General features: G+C 47.0%; 3 protein-coding genes across 7 annotated transcripts in view; 1 reads left to right on the top strand and 2 right to left on the bottom strand.

Annotated features, from left to right (window-relative positions):
- LOC127196630 (myomesin-1-like) overlaps nt 1-12,980 on the bottom strand; it is an 84,278-nt gene that overhangs the window by 28,889 nt on the left and 42,409 nt on the right. The window lies entirely within an intron of this gene.
- Nucleotides 1-12,980, bottom strand: part of LOC127196634 (myomesin-1) — a 166,541-nt gene that overhangs the window by 116,350 nt on the left and 37,211 nt on the right. The window lies entirely within an intron of this gene.
- The window catches only part of LOC127196631 (myosin regulatory light chain RLC-A), a 72,632-nt gene continuing 62,657 nt past the window's right edge, over nt 3,006-12,980 (top strand). The window contains exons 1-2 of one of the 4 annotated variants that reach the window (XM_051154490.1): nt 3,024-3,169; nt 8,172-8,371. In XM_051154490.1, coding sequence (XP_051010447.1) covers nt 8,248-8,371 — 124 coding nt within the window. In that variant the 5' untranslated portion in view covers nt 3,024-3,169; nt 8,172-8,247. Of the gene's footprint in view, nt 3,170-7,279; nt 7,322-8,171; nt 8,372-12,980 lie in introns of those variants that run through there. The other 3 variants (XM_051154491.1, XM_051154492.1, XM_051154489.1) reach the window with 3 other exon arrangements.

Raw genomic sequence — 12,980 nt, 5'->3', positions numbered from 1 at the left:
CAGATTTTTAAGAGGATAGGGAATCTTGCAAACATCACAGATGACGTTAGTGATACGTATCACTTTTGATCTTGTTGCTTTTACTTCTTTTGTGGGTGAGTGTCAGTGCGCAGCTGTGAATGGTGGTTCTCTCCTCGGCCATGATGGTCCCAGGGACTGAGCCACCTTCCCAGCTCTGATATAAATTTCCTACTACAAGTTTCAGTTAAAAGTTTGAAAGCCACTCGAAGCTGGGGAGACAGCTCAATGGGTAAGGGCACTTGTAGCTCCGACACGCCAAGGGCTCGCTGGCCAGCCAGCTAGAAATGGAGAAAGACTGATAGAGGGATATGCCCGATATCTTGTTCTGGCTTCCACGTGGCCATGCACAGTGTGCACACCTGTACTATGAGCTACAGATATCATTCATACAATACCACCTGAGTGCACACACACTCACACATATACACTCACACACACTCATACACATACTCTCATGCACACACACACACACACAGAGTTTAAAAGCCACTCTTCTGTACATAAAAAAGTCTTCTTTTATTTTTTTTAATGTTTATTTATTTATTATCATGCATACAATGTTCTGCCTGCATGTACACCTGTAGGCCAGAAGAGGGCATCAGACTACATTACAAGTAGTTGTAAACCACTATGTGTTTGCTGGGAATTGAACTCAGTACCTTTGGAAGTGCAGGTGGTGCTCTTAACCACTGAGCCATCTCACCAGCCCCAAAAAGTCTTCTTTTAAAGCTATAAATGAGGGGCTGGAGAGATGGCTGTTCCAGAGGTCCTGGGTTCAATTCCCAGCACCCACATAGTAGGTCATACCTGTTTAAAACTATGGTCCTGTGAGATCCAATGCTCTCTTCTGGTGTGCAGATGTACATGCAGACAAAACATCCTTACATATAAAATAAACAAATCTTTTAGAAAAATGAAATTATAAATGATCTCATTTAATCACAAAGCCCTTTAGGGGAGGCTGGAGAGGGAGTTCAACACTGAGGTCAGCTAAGGGACTTGCAGAGCCCGGAGACCAAGCCTGGAGTGGGAGGAGGTCCTCACCTGCTGCTTCACGAGGCGCTGGTAAGTCCCTGCAGAACAGGGGCAGCGGGCAGCACCAAGAGGCCATGGGAGTGGCCTAATCATTAAACGTTCATATTAGAGCAGTATATGGAGTATTAGGACCTAATTCTTCCACATCGACTTGGCAAATCCACAGCTCTGTGGAAATTCTGTTCACAGGGTGAACAGAAAAACCTTTAGCCAGGCTCTTTGCCTCTCCGGACAACACGCCTCTCTGTCCTCCACTAAGCCCTAGAATCAACCCAGCTGACCTCTGTGGTCGGTGACCTTCCACTAGGCCCCAGGTGGGTTTGTTTGCTCTTCTGTAACCTGTTCGTATCTGTCCCCAGTAATTCTCCACCCTTTCTGTCCAGCCCACTGACAGCTCAATCCCAGAGCTGGCGACTGTTCATTTTTAAAGTTGAAAACCACAGCCCCACCACAGTTTACCAGTTTAATACCTAGTGACTGACTTGAGGAGGACACAAGGGCGATTCCTAGAGAAGGAACCAGGCTCGGCCCGGCGCATTGTCATCTAATGGGGCTTTGGTTTGCCCCGTAGGACCGGAGTGGGAAGGCCTGAGCTTCCCAGGGTGACAGGCCGCCCCCTGATGGAAGGGCTGGTTTACTGCAGGAGCCACGCGGCCTCAGCAGGCGAGCTCCGAGAACCCACACTGCCTCTGCGTGCTGAGCCCTCTGAGTTTGTACTCTCACGGCCTGTCACCAGCTGTCTCCCCAGTCTTCTCTAAAGGGCATGGCAGACCCCTTAATTCCCTGAATTCCAAGATCTGCTCTAGACAGACCTAGATTCAGAGAGCTGGAGATACAAATGTCCGCACCTGTTTGTATTTTAATTAGCACTCTAAGGGATTTATGCTTTCAAAGAAGGGAGGGAAATTTTGTTTCCTACACCTATGGATTAGGGCAAAAAAATTTTTTTTCTGTCAAATAGCTTTACCTCTGAGTTAACTTTAATCACAAAGTAATAGAACGACTGCTTCTTGTTCCTTGAAGAAAACAACCGTTCTTAGGGATATTTAACACAAATCCTTTAGAACAGCATTTTTTTTTTTTTTTCAGTCAAGAGACAGAGCTTTGAAGATGAAGATGGAACTCTAGAACTGCGCAGGTCTCGCCAGGATCTTGATCTGTTTCTAGACTCGAGGTGACCAAAAACTACAGCCTTCCCAGGATTCCGGGCAGGAGGCCTGCTGTTTCCTTTAACTATAACAATTGTTAGCAGCTGACCCACGCAACGACACCTGAGGCGTCAACAGGTCCAGCGCTTTATTCCGATTCCACCAAGTCACCCTCGGGCAATAGGAGGAACAAGCAGGAGTCGCCATCGGTGCCAAGGGGACTGTGGCAGGAAGTTCCAGGGAACATTCTTGGAAGAAGGAGCAATCGATATTGAACTCATGAACTCTATCTGGACCAAAGACAAAGCGGGGCCCTGAAACGTCAGTGTTTCCTCCCCCGTGGGAAGCGTGAGGAACTCCATAAAAGGCCACTTCATATTTTCGATCCGCTCGCACACGCCCTCCCGCGGTGAGCAAGACCCTGACGCGCACTAGCTGCCTGCGCAGGCGCACTCCAGCCGGCCGGCGGCGCCCGGGGCGGGGCCGAGGCCTGTCACGTGAGGCCCGCGGCGTCCCTCCGCGATGTCCCTAAATGGACTTCGACCCGGGGTGCCCGCCTCCCGCCGAGCTCTGGAATGCCGGCGAAGGCGAGCCCCGGCATGGACGCAACCATCAGCCGGGGGTGGGGGGGGGGGGAGAGCGGAGCCACACCGCAGAGAGACGCGGAAGAGACGAAGAGCCAGCAGCTAGACCTAGAGATCCTCTGCGCGCGCCCTGAGTTCTAAGCTCCTCACCCCGTCCTCGCCCGTCGGTGCCCGGCGTCCGCCAGCTGCTCCGCCGCCCTCCCCGATGTCCCCTCCCGTCAGCGCCGGGCCCACGCAGGCGGCGGGGAATGGTGGCTCGGCTTCCTTCCGGTTGCCGGTGGAGACCGGAAGTGGCCGTTCTCGGGCAGCGGGAACCTGAGTGAGTGGGTGAGGCCGGCGGCGGAGCTTCGCGGAGACAGTCGGTTGTCGCGGCTGAGCCAGGTGAGTGGTGCTGGCGGCGGGGCGTTTTGTGCGGCCGGTCCCGGGGAGGTGTCCGCGCGGGGCGGCGGGGCCGGTGGGTGCACGCCTGGGCGACTGACGACCGTGAACCCGGAGCCCCACCGTGGTGACCCCGGAACTGTGTGTGGTTGCTGGTGTAAACTTGAGAGTGGAGAGCGTTTGCAGATAAAACCGTAGCACGGCCACCGTCTGCAGTGTTGTTGGCAGCCGTGCGCCTACGTGGAGTAGGGAGAACCCACTCACATCTGCAGCTCAGTGTGCCCTCCTCTGACTAGAACTTTTTCTTTAACTGATATATTTAAACAGAGGGGACAGTGGGGTTTCGTTTGCCTCTCGAGGGGACTAAGTGGACTGACTCTACAGAGGAGTGTTTTAGTTAGAGTTGTTGAATAGGTATATAAAATATATTGCTACGTCTTTAGACAAAATTAACGATTTTAACTTCTTAAGTCCAGAAGTTTGTGTCTAAAGGTGAGGAAAGCGAATCTATACTAAGATTGCTGGCATTTTTTTCTGGATGGCCCTTGATGAGGATTAAATAGAAAAGCATTTTATCTTCAAAAGTGAGGCGTAGTTGACAAGTCACTCCATGGAACTAATTGACATTTCTAGAAAGTGCTCAGAACTCTTGGGTGTGGCTGTCGAGGACTCTCAACCGGAGTGTGCCTAAGAAACAAAAAGTTGCTTTTCCTTGGGACTGAAACACTTTCTTAAAAACATATTTTCAAAAACTGAATTTACATGCCTTCCCCCCCCCACCCCCAAGAAATCTCATCTTGGGGAGAAAGATTGCACTGATTAGAAGACAGATTTGATCTGGATTTTGAAGCAGGTGGAGCACCTACCTAGGTGCTAGCTCGCCAGAGGTCCTGGGATGGGCGTTTCCCAGAGGATGCATTTCCAGCTTTAAAGAGAGGTTTTCCTTAAAGGGTATTTCCTGTGTGGGCTTAGTGTGGATGTTCTGTTGAAGAATTTCTGGCCTTTACATGCATTACAGGTTTAGGAGTGTGAGCTCCTCCTATTTTTAACGCAGGCAGTCTCACGTATGTCTTACTGTGATCAGTCCTACTTCCCAGGTCTCACAGGTGCTTTGCTGGTGGCTGGGTGGGTGTCATTTTGGATAGGGTCTCCTTATAGTCCATGCTGGCCTGGAGCTAGAGGTGTCCTTCCTGCTTCAGGTGCTAAGTATAGGCCCAGTTATGAGCTGCCACACACAGCTGTAGCTTTTTCAAAATTTAGGTACCATAGTTTCTATAAATGACACATGTCTAAAGATTCTATAAAATCCGGTTGCCCTTGGTGTGTGTAGAAAGCCTCTGTGGGTGTCTCCATAGCAAACTGCTTGGGCAGGGATGTAGCTCAGTGTAAGCAGAGTGCTTACCTAGCATATGTGAGGCAGAGCTGTAAGACAAACAACCCACACCGGAGGAGTCATTGGTACAGCACTTGGTTTAAAACAAGGTTATTCTTGCCATCTGCAAACAGAACTCACCCTGGCCACCTCTGACTGTCCTCTTTCTGATGCTTTGAAACTTTCGTGTGTTCTCCAGAAGGCCAGTCTGCAGATCTTCTTGCTTTTCAAGTTTCAAGCCAAAGATCTTTCACAAAGCCTTCCGAAGTGAGGTCTTCCACACACCCTAAGTTAAAATAATTAAAATGATTGTAAAATATTTGCAGTTTTATTTTGCTCTAACTTTTGAAACTAACATGAGCATTACGTTTTACAGCCTCTCCTTTTTAGAGCCATGGCAAACAAGATGCTACTGCTATCAAAGGTTGTCTCTTTGAGGTCATAGCACCGGTCTCCACATGCCCCTTTACCCAAGTGTGTTCTAATCATGCTTGTATGAAAAAAGGAAACAACTTCTTTGCTTTGTGTAGATGTATACTTGACCATCCCGTGGCTGACAAGCTCCAGGTTTCTGTGCTGGAAGATAAGCTTGTGAATCAGTCTCATCTTGAAACGTTTGAGGCCCAAGGAGTAATGTGCTCAACATTACATCCTCGGATTCCAGCAGAATTAACTACTTGAATTGAGATGAACAGCTGGGTCTTGATGATAAAGTTAGTTTGTAACTTCCGAGTGATAACTGTTGGTGTTGCAGGGCCTGATGGTTTGAGGTTGCAGGCCTTTAGTCTGGAAAGCCTCTCTGGGCTTGACGCTGCATGGAGGACTCCCTCCCCCCAGCAGAGCCTCCTACTCTGTCTGACCTCATCAGGAGGGTGTCCTTAGGCCCAGATGTCTCTAACCATATTTGGAATATGAGCTTTGGCACAGTTCCCTGCTTGCTCTACCCCCTCCCCCTATAGGATAATTTGGATCCATATGACTGGATCCTAGTGCAAATACAGCATTCCTGGCATGCCCAGCCCCATCCAGTAGAGCCCACGTACCCTAGGACCCCCCCAACTGCTCTCCCCAATAGCTGTATAGCCTTTGTTCATCCCAAATAAAGTTAAGCAGCTAAAGGTGATCCTGGAAGGTCATTTCTCATTTCATTACTCACGGGCCATCCAAATCCTTTGTTGCTTCTTCTCCCTTGTCCCCAGGACAGGTAGCCAACGACCCAGGCTGAGGGGAGAGCTACACATTGGGTTGCTAGCTTCCCCTCTGGCCTTATAGTAATGCCACCTGATGAGTCCGTTTTCTTCCTGCCTGTCTGTTTTTGAGGTAGGGTCTCACTGTGTATCCTTGGCTGAACTGAACAGAGATCCCACTGCCCTCCAGTGAGGATTAAAGGCATTCACCACCACTCCCACTGCATTTTTTTCGCTATTTTTATGATTGTTTTAACTTGAGAGTCATACCTCTGGAATGGGAAATATGTAGCTCATTTCGTAAGTTGAGCCAGTCAGTGCATCTTAACTTCTTTAAGATACGTTACATATGTGCTTTACATTTTTTTAACTTTCGACTAGTATTCAATGGTAATAACATTTCATAGACATTAATATAATTAGCTGGTCCTAATACAATTGAATTAAGCCTGGAATGAGCTAAAATTCTGTCTGAAGCTATTGTTGATGTTAAATGAAACACCAGAAAGTCTTTTCAGCTGTTTGAAAATGCATTTACTAATTTTTAAATGCATGATTTAAATAATAGAAAATATACTCTTAAAAACTCCATGTTACTTTTAACATGTTGAGCATTTTTATAAAAGAATTTTTAAGAGAACCCCCATCATGTTCAGTTTTATGTGAGATTTTTGTAGATTAAAAATTCACCTTTGTCAGCCATTTGATTTGTGATTCTCATCAGTTTTTCAAATAACTGACATTCCTGTGTCATTGGGGAAGGAAAACAATGTCATACAAAACAGGCTGTTTTTGAAATGATTTTGACTTCCAAAGGCATGCTGTGCTTAAAATACTGAGATATGGGTAGTACATATGTGCCACTCACTGGTCTCAACACCCTCTGCAAGTTGTTGAGTACATTTTAAGAGACATAATAATATTCTCCGTACAGTTGTGGTTCAACCCTTTAGATCGGAAGGGAAGATTACAACTCTGTGTAGTAGGAGATGTACAGCCCCCAACGTGTAACAGACTGAAAACACGCAATCATGAATGGTTTCAACAGCTATGAAAGGGTGTCTGAAGGATAAAAGGAGGAAATTTGAGAATATATAATTGCTGGGCTGTGCATGGCATCTTTCCAGAGGCATTCCACTGTTCTTTCTAACTCTGCCGCTGTGGTAGATAGCTGGAGTTGTAACTGACTATCCTTTTAAGATTTCCTACTAAATCTGAAATCAGATTTAGATAATAAGTAATGGGTACAGGGCCTTTCTAATTATTTCCATTCTTGTTGATGTGTTGTAATCAAGGAAAGAATGTAAGAAATAGCTTTTTTTTTTTAACTCAGGAAAACATTCTAAGGGTCACTTTGGGTACTGGAATCTAGGTAGCGGTTCATTCTTTGCGGTCCACAGACTTATTTTTAGAGTGAGGGCATGGTGCTCTGCTGCATCATGGCTAAATGTTGTTTTCAGAACGTAAGCTTTAAAACTGTTGTCTTGGTCAGAGAGTGAAGTCAGTGGTGCCTGTTTTAGCCCTCTGGGAGAATATAGCTCAGCGGCGTCCTAGTCCTGCGGTCAGGCTGTCGTCGCCACCTCGCTCTGCAGAATGGTATGCTAGAGCTTTACTATCCGTACCTGGGACTTTCCACTCGAAACATTTATGTATTAGATGTTCTTTTTAAGTTTTAGAGGGATGTGTTTATTAGAGAGCAAAGATAGTACCTGGGCTGAGAACGGCATGAGTCCTGTGCATGAACCTCAGTTCCTAAGCTTTTACGGTAGCCTTGTAGCAAAATGTTCTTGAGCTTCATGGACCCCGGAAGGGAGGGTGAGGTCTGAAATGTTACCTGGATGTTGAAGATGTTCCCTTGTCAGTTGAGGGAAGATCTGTGCTGTTTCAGCCTTGCCACTTCCTTGCTTTTCTTTCTCTGACAGAATGGACTGGCTAATTTATGTGTGAGCTATAGGGGATGGGCCTTTGAAGAAGTTAGTGTTTCCTAGCAACCCTGTAGTGCTCATGTATAAGAACTGCATGTGAGTGCCCCAACAACACACACACACACACACACACACACACACACTCTCTCTCTCTCTCTCTCTCTCTCTCTCTCTCTCTCTCTCCTTGGCTTCACTTGTCTGTGTGGTTAGCCTCTGTGGTAGGAATGTGGAGTGCGCTAATGTGCTGTGAGCTTTGACTTGATGTTGACTGGGACTGGAAATGTGTTGGTCCTTAAAAAAAGTCTTCCAGCTTTAAGAATGAATGGACTCAGGGTTCACTCCCCTTCCATTCGGTTGTCGGGGTGATGGTCCTGCATAGCTAGAACCCAGTTCTGTTTACCGCTCTGAAACATCTACTGCCTGAGTACCTCAGACCGCGAGTCTTTGTTAATCGCTGTTGTGATTCATACTTAGTAATCATAGACGCTGATTTCGTTTTCCTTGAATTCTTTCCTAATTAGGATTTAATCGCCACCATGTCGAGCAAAAGGGCAAAGACCAAGACCACCAAGAAGCGCCCTCAGCGGGCAACATCCAATGTGTTCGCCATGTTTGACCAGTCCCAGATCCAGGAGTTTCAAAGAGGCCTTCAACATGATCGACCAGAACCGGGACGGCTTCATCGACAAGGAGGACTTGCACGACATGCTGGCTTCAATGGGTAATGTCCGCTTGTAATGTTGATGTTTTGGGTAGAATTTCCTTAATGTTTTCATGATTCTTAAGGCTCTATGAAGCTAGTCTAAGTGACTAATTTTGAAACAGTGTTCCCACTGGGGCACATGCAGATTCCTGTGCCTGTCTCAGGACTGGACTGGAGGGCTGTGTGTGTCTGTGTTGTGCATGTGTGTGGTAGGAGTTTGAAAAAAGGAAGAGACGCCGATTATAAAGCAGCACTAATGACCCTCGTGCCTCACTGGAATAGGACACGTTATATATCATCTCCGGGCGGTTCCCCCAGGTCACGGTCTTGATTCTGCGATTATAGTTGATTGTTTGCTAGTGTGATGACAAATACAGCTCCTTTTATTTAGGAAAAAATCCACCGATGAATACCTGGACGCCATGATGAACGAGGCCCGGGCCCCATCAACTTCACCATGTTTCCTCACCATGTTTGGAGAGAAGTTGAACGGCACAGACCCTGAGGATGTCATCAGAAAACGCCTTCGCTTGCTTTGACGAGGAAGCGATTGGTAAGTCAGGCGTAACCTAATCACACAGATGTTTTAGGTATGTGACAGAGTATATAGTAACTAAAATGTGGTGAGTTAGCACTTTGTGGAGAAGGTTTTCTTCACAGCTTTCTTTTGGTGTGCTCACCACTGGCCTTCCCCCTCCCTTAACTATTGGTAGTTTTCAGAGGTTCGTTGGTTACATTTGAAACCTCTTTGGAAACATATGTACTCTCTTACTTAAAAGTTAGTTCCCCAAGGTCCTGGCTATCTGTACTGTTAAATGAGTGACTGACCAGAGAAACTTCATAAGCCGCTGCGGACCACAGCACAGGAAATGTGCTGAGGAGAGCTTACACTCTGGATTGGGGAGCTTGGTCTCACATTCCTCTTGTGCTGTGCGGTAGCTGTGTCACTCGAGGCTGTTTCCTGTGGTGAGGTGCTGTTTTGTTTTGTAATGATATGACCATCTCACAGGGCTGTTGGAGGAGCCGGCGAGGAAACGAGACGGCCTACTTAGTGCTTGCTGCCTGGCGTACAGCTGACCCTGAGCAGAGCGTGGGCTGCGCGCTGCAGGCTGTGATCCCGGCATTCGGGAGGCTGGGTTGGGAATCAGGGGTTTGGGCTACTGAGAGAAAGTCTTCAAAAGACAAAAGCGTCAACAGGACTGCCCAGGCCTCGGCAGAAGTGGAGAGAAGCATGTTTTCCAAGGTCTCTGCCTCGTGGCTCAGCAGGTTGTGCAGAGCAGGAAGACACGGTCTGCTTGCCTAGTCTTGACTGGACTGGCTGTCAGGCAGCTGATGCAAGCAGGTCTCACTCTAGCATTCAGGACCCCCACAGAACGGCCATCTTCTGATGGCCACATAATGGCCCTCAACCACAAAGAGGCACACACAGTACATGTGACTGTGATTTTTGTAGAATTTTTTTCTGGGCTCCTAAAAGCAATAAGCCTTTTCTTTCTTTCAATGTACCAAAGTTTTTTTTTAAAAATCTTGTCTATCTCCTGAATGCGTGGTTGATGTATTTTAGTTGTATGCTTACTGCCAGTCACACTTAACTTCTGTGCCAACCAAGTGAGCTGGCTGTGTTAGAAATCAGTTCTACAGAGCTACACTTCTAAGATTTTAGGGACCTTTGTTAAAAACGCAGGATTGGCATTTCTTTTCTAATTTTACTTTGTTGTTGAGCTCACTTTGTGTGAAATGTAGTCTTAGTGAGTTCATTTCACAGACCAGGAAGTCCTCAGTCTTTTCTGCATTATGGTTAAACCTCTGTGTTTCCTCATTTCCCACCTATGGTATATGAAGGGTGCGTACAAGTTACTTTGAAATGTCCAGTGCTGGAAGAGAGATCAGGGCTGACACAGGGTCCTGCTTCTGTCTGTAAGTGGTGACTTGTTTCTAAGGTAATTTATGAAAATGATGTCAGGTGGCAGTTACACTGCTGTACCTGTCACATTGGCCTGAACAGTAGGTTTGGCCTTGTGTGATGACCAAGCTACAAAAAGGAGTGGGGCGGACAGACAGACAGACAGCACAGTAATGTCACAGTCTGGTTGTCTCTACCAGGGTATCCTCGGCGGTGGAAACACCGTGCTGCCTCTGAGTGTGGGTGTTCTGACCTCAGTTCTTCCCGTCCAGGCACCATCCAGGAGGACTACCTGAGGGAGCTGCTGACCACCATGGGCGACCGCTTCACAGACGAGGAGGTGGATGAGCTCTACCGGGAGGCCCCCATCGACAAGAAGGGCAACTTCAACTACATCGAGTTCACGCGCATCCTCAAGCACGGCGCCAAGGACAAGGACGACTGAGGACGCCCAAATTCCAGCCCAGTGTTCCCTGTTGCCACTTGGGGTATTTCTGAGATTCCTCTCCTAGAACCCGTGGCATGCCCTAGCTTTACTGCTTTTTGCCTTGTTTTGTATTTATTCTCAGCCACTCTGGGCCTTATGTACCTTTATGATCAGACTGGAAATGGGACTTTCTGTCATTACCCGACTAGAAAGGAAGGTCATTTACAGACAGCCTTGTCCCTCCTGTGTAATAACTGTAGCCCACACAGAGTCAATATATTTTTTCAGAGAAAGTTATCCACTCAATTTTTTCTGAATGACAATTAAACTTTGTGATAAAATACGTAGTCGCTTAAACTTATTTCTCACTCACAGCTTTACTCGCGTCCCTCACACCAGGGTAGATGAGGGACGCGCCCTCAGGCTTGGCTTGCATTCTTCCTTCCAGCGCCCTGCTGCCTTACAAAGCATTGGTTCCCTCTGCCCCTGCTTGCTGCTCTCTCCCAGGAGGAAGACTGTCTTCCAACCTGGAAAATAGTTCCTGCAGAATTGCCATCACTTGAATAGCTTAAGATAGCAGAGGTGACCACACTTGCGCCATCTTCTCACTTTAAACTTCTGTACGTTTCTTCCTGCCACCTAAAATGAGACCAGGCCACCGAATGCACTAATTTTCACTAGTTCTATTTAGAAACTGCTCCGGCTCTAAAGGGTCTATGGAATGCTGTCAGCAGAAAGACGGACTTCCGTGCTGTAGTCCAGCTGCTGGACACACACATGGTGTTTGCTGTACACGGCCTCCCCTGTTATAGTAGCCCCTAGAGAAAGTCCACGTTGATGCAGAGGTTCATCAGGAGTCCACGTGTGCATTTTAGACATTCCTGACCTACCCGCAGTCAGAGCAGCTGTGCCACATGCCTGGGAAAGTGAGGTCATTGTTTCGATCCTAAAAATAGCTCGGGTTATTTGTGAAAATTCAGAACTGTTGCCATGTTTATCAGGGAGTGAGTGAAAACACTTTTGTTCTGTTTAGTTTCTAATGTTCCGTAAAGTCCTACGTTTAATTAAAAAGGTTTGAAATGTGGGGCCAGGGTTGCTTCAAGCTTGGAGTTTTATGCTAATTGACAAGACTTTCCTTGAAGGAAACCATTACCTCACTGGATAAACAATTACGGAATGCTTTTGAACAGCCAGTTAGGGGAGCTGGAGCTTCACCCTAGTAAGGCCTGCCCTGAGAATGGGGCGAGTGACAACTCTTTGCCTCCTTCAAGATTGGAATCACAGAAGTCTGCCCTAATTTGCTGCTTGAATTCCACTTAGGGTTTTAAGCCAAATACTTTTTTCAGAGTCTTGTTTGTTTATTTCCATTTCCACTGAAGCGGGGGTAAAAACCCAAACCTATCATCTCTGCTTTGCTAACAAATCTTCAATGAGGAGTAAAATTATTTCCATTACAGAAAAAAAAATGTTCTATAAAATTATCTCTCGTAACATCTATTTCCATCTGGGCAACCCTTTAAATAGCTGTTAGGAACAATAGGTGGTCAACCCTGAATGAAACAAGTCTTTAATTTGCTAGTAGGATTCTCTGCCAATAGCCTGGCTTTGCTTGAGCAAGAATAGCTGCCAATAAAAAACTGTAACACTCTCCTCTAGTGGCTTGAAAGCCGGTCTCCAAGTTTTCGTGATGAGAAGGACCTCGGAGCCATCCAGATTAAAATCCAGTAAAAACAGTGCAAAGCGGCCGCCCACCCTGCTTATGGTTATTGCGCTTGGGACCCAAGTGCCCAAGTTGAATGTGATCAAGGAACCCGAGACTTAAGGCCAGGAAGTGAGTGTGCTGCACAGAAGTGGAAGCCGACTCTGAGAAGGGAACCAAGTGTGAGGAGAGTGAGGACCAACACTGACTACAGAGGCATGGGAGGAGGGAGGACGGTTCTGTTAGGTCAAGACAGGGGTAGAGAGGTTTAAAGGAGCCCACTAGATTGGGCATGCCTCACAGCTAGGTAGTTTTGAATGTAGAAACCATAGTGAAAAAATACAGTGAATAATGCTGAAGTTTCGGGCCCTGGCAGACCCGATTTTTCCTCTCTTCTCTCGTTTTCCTTCCTTTTCCAGGCTTCTTTGGCTTTCTGGAAACTCAACTCTGTAGACCAGGCTGAACTCAGGTGGCCTGCCCTCCCGGCCTGCCTTTGTCTCCCTAGCACTGGATTAAACCTATCCTGCCATTTTTAAGTCCCAGCTTTGCTACACCTCCACTTTATGGGCCTTGGGCAAGCTGTTAAATCTTTGGTGAC

This window comes from Acomys russatus, chromosome 12, assembly GCF_903995435.1.
Source record: "Acomys russatus chromosome 12, mAcoRus1.1, whole genome shotgun sequence".
Taxonomy (NCBI): domain Eukaryota; kingdom Metazoa; phylum Chordata; class Mammalia; order Rodentia; family Muridae; genus Acomys; species Acomys russatus.
The sequence above is the reverse complement of the archived record's forward strand: the minus strand, read 5'-3'. Positions and strand labels throughout refer to the sequence as shown.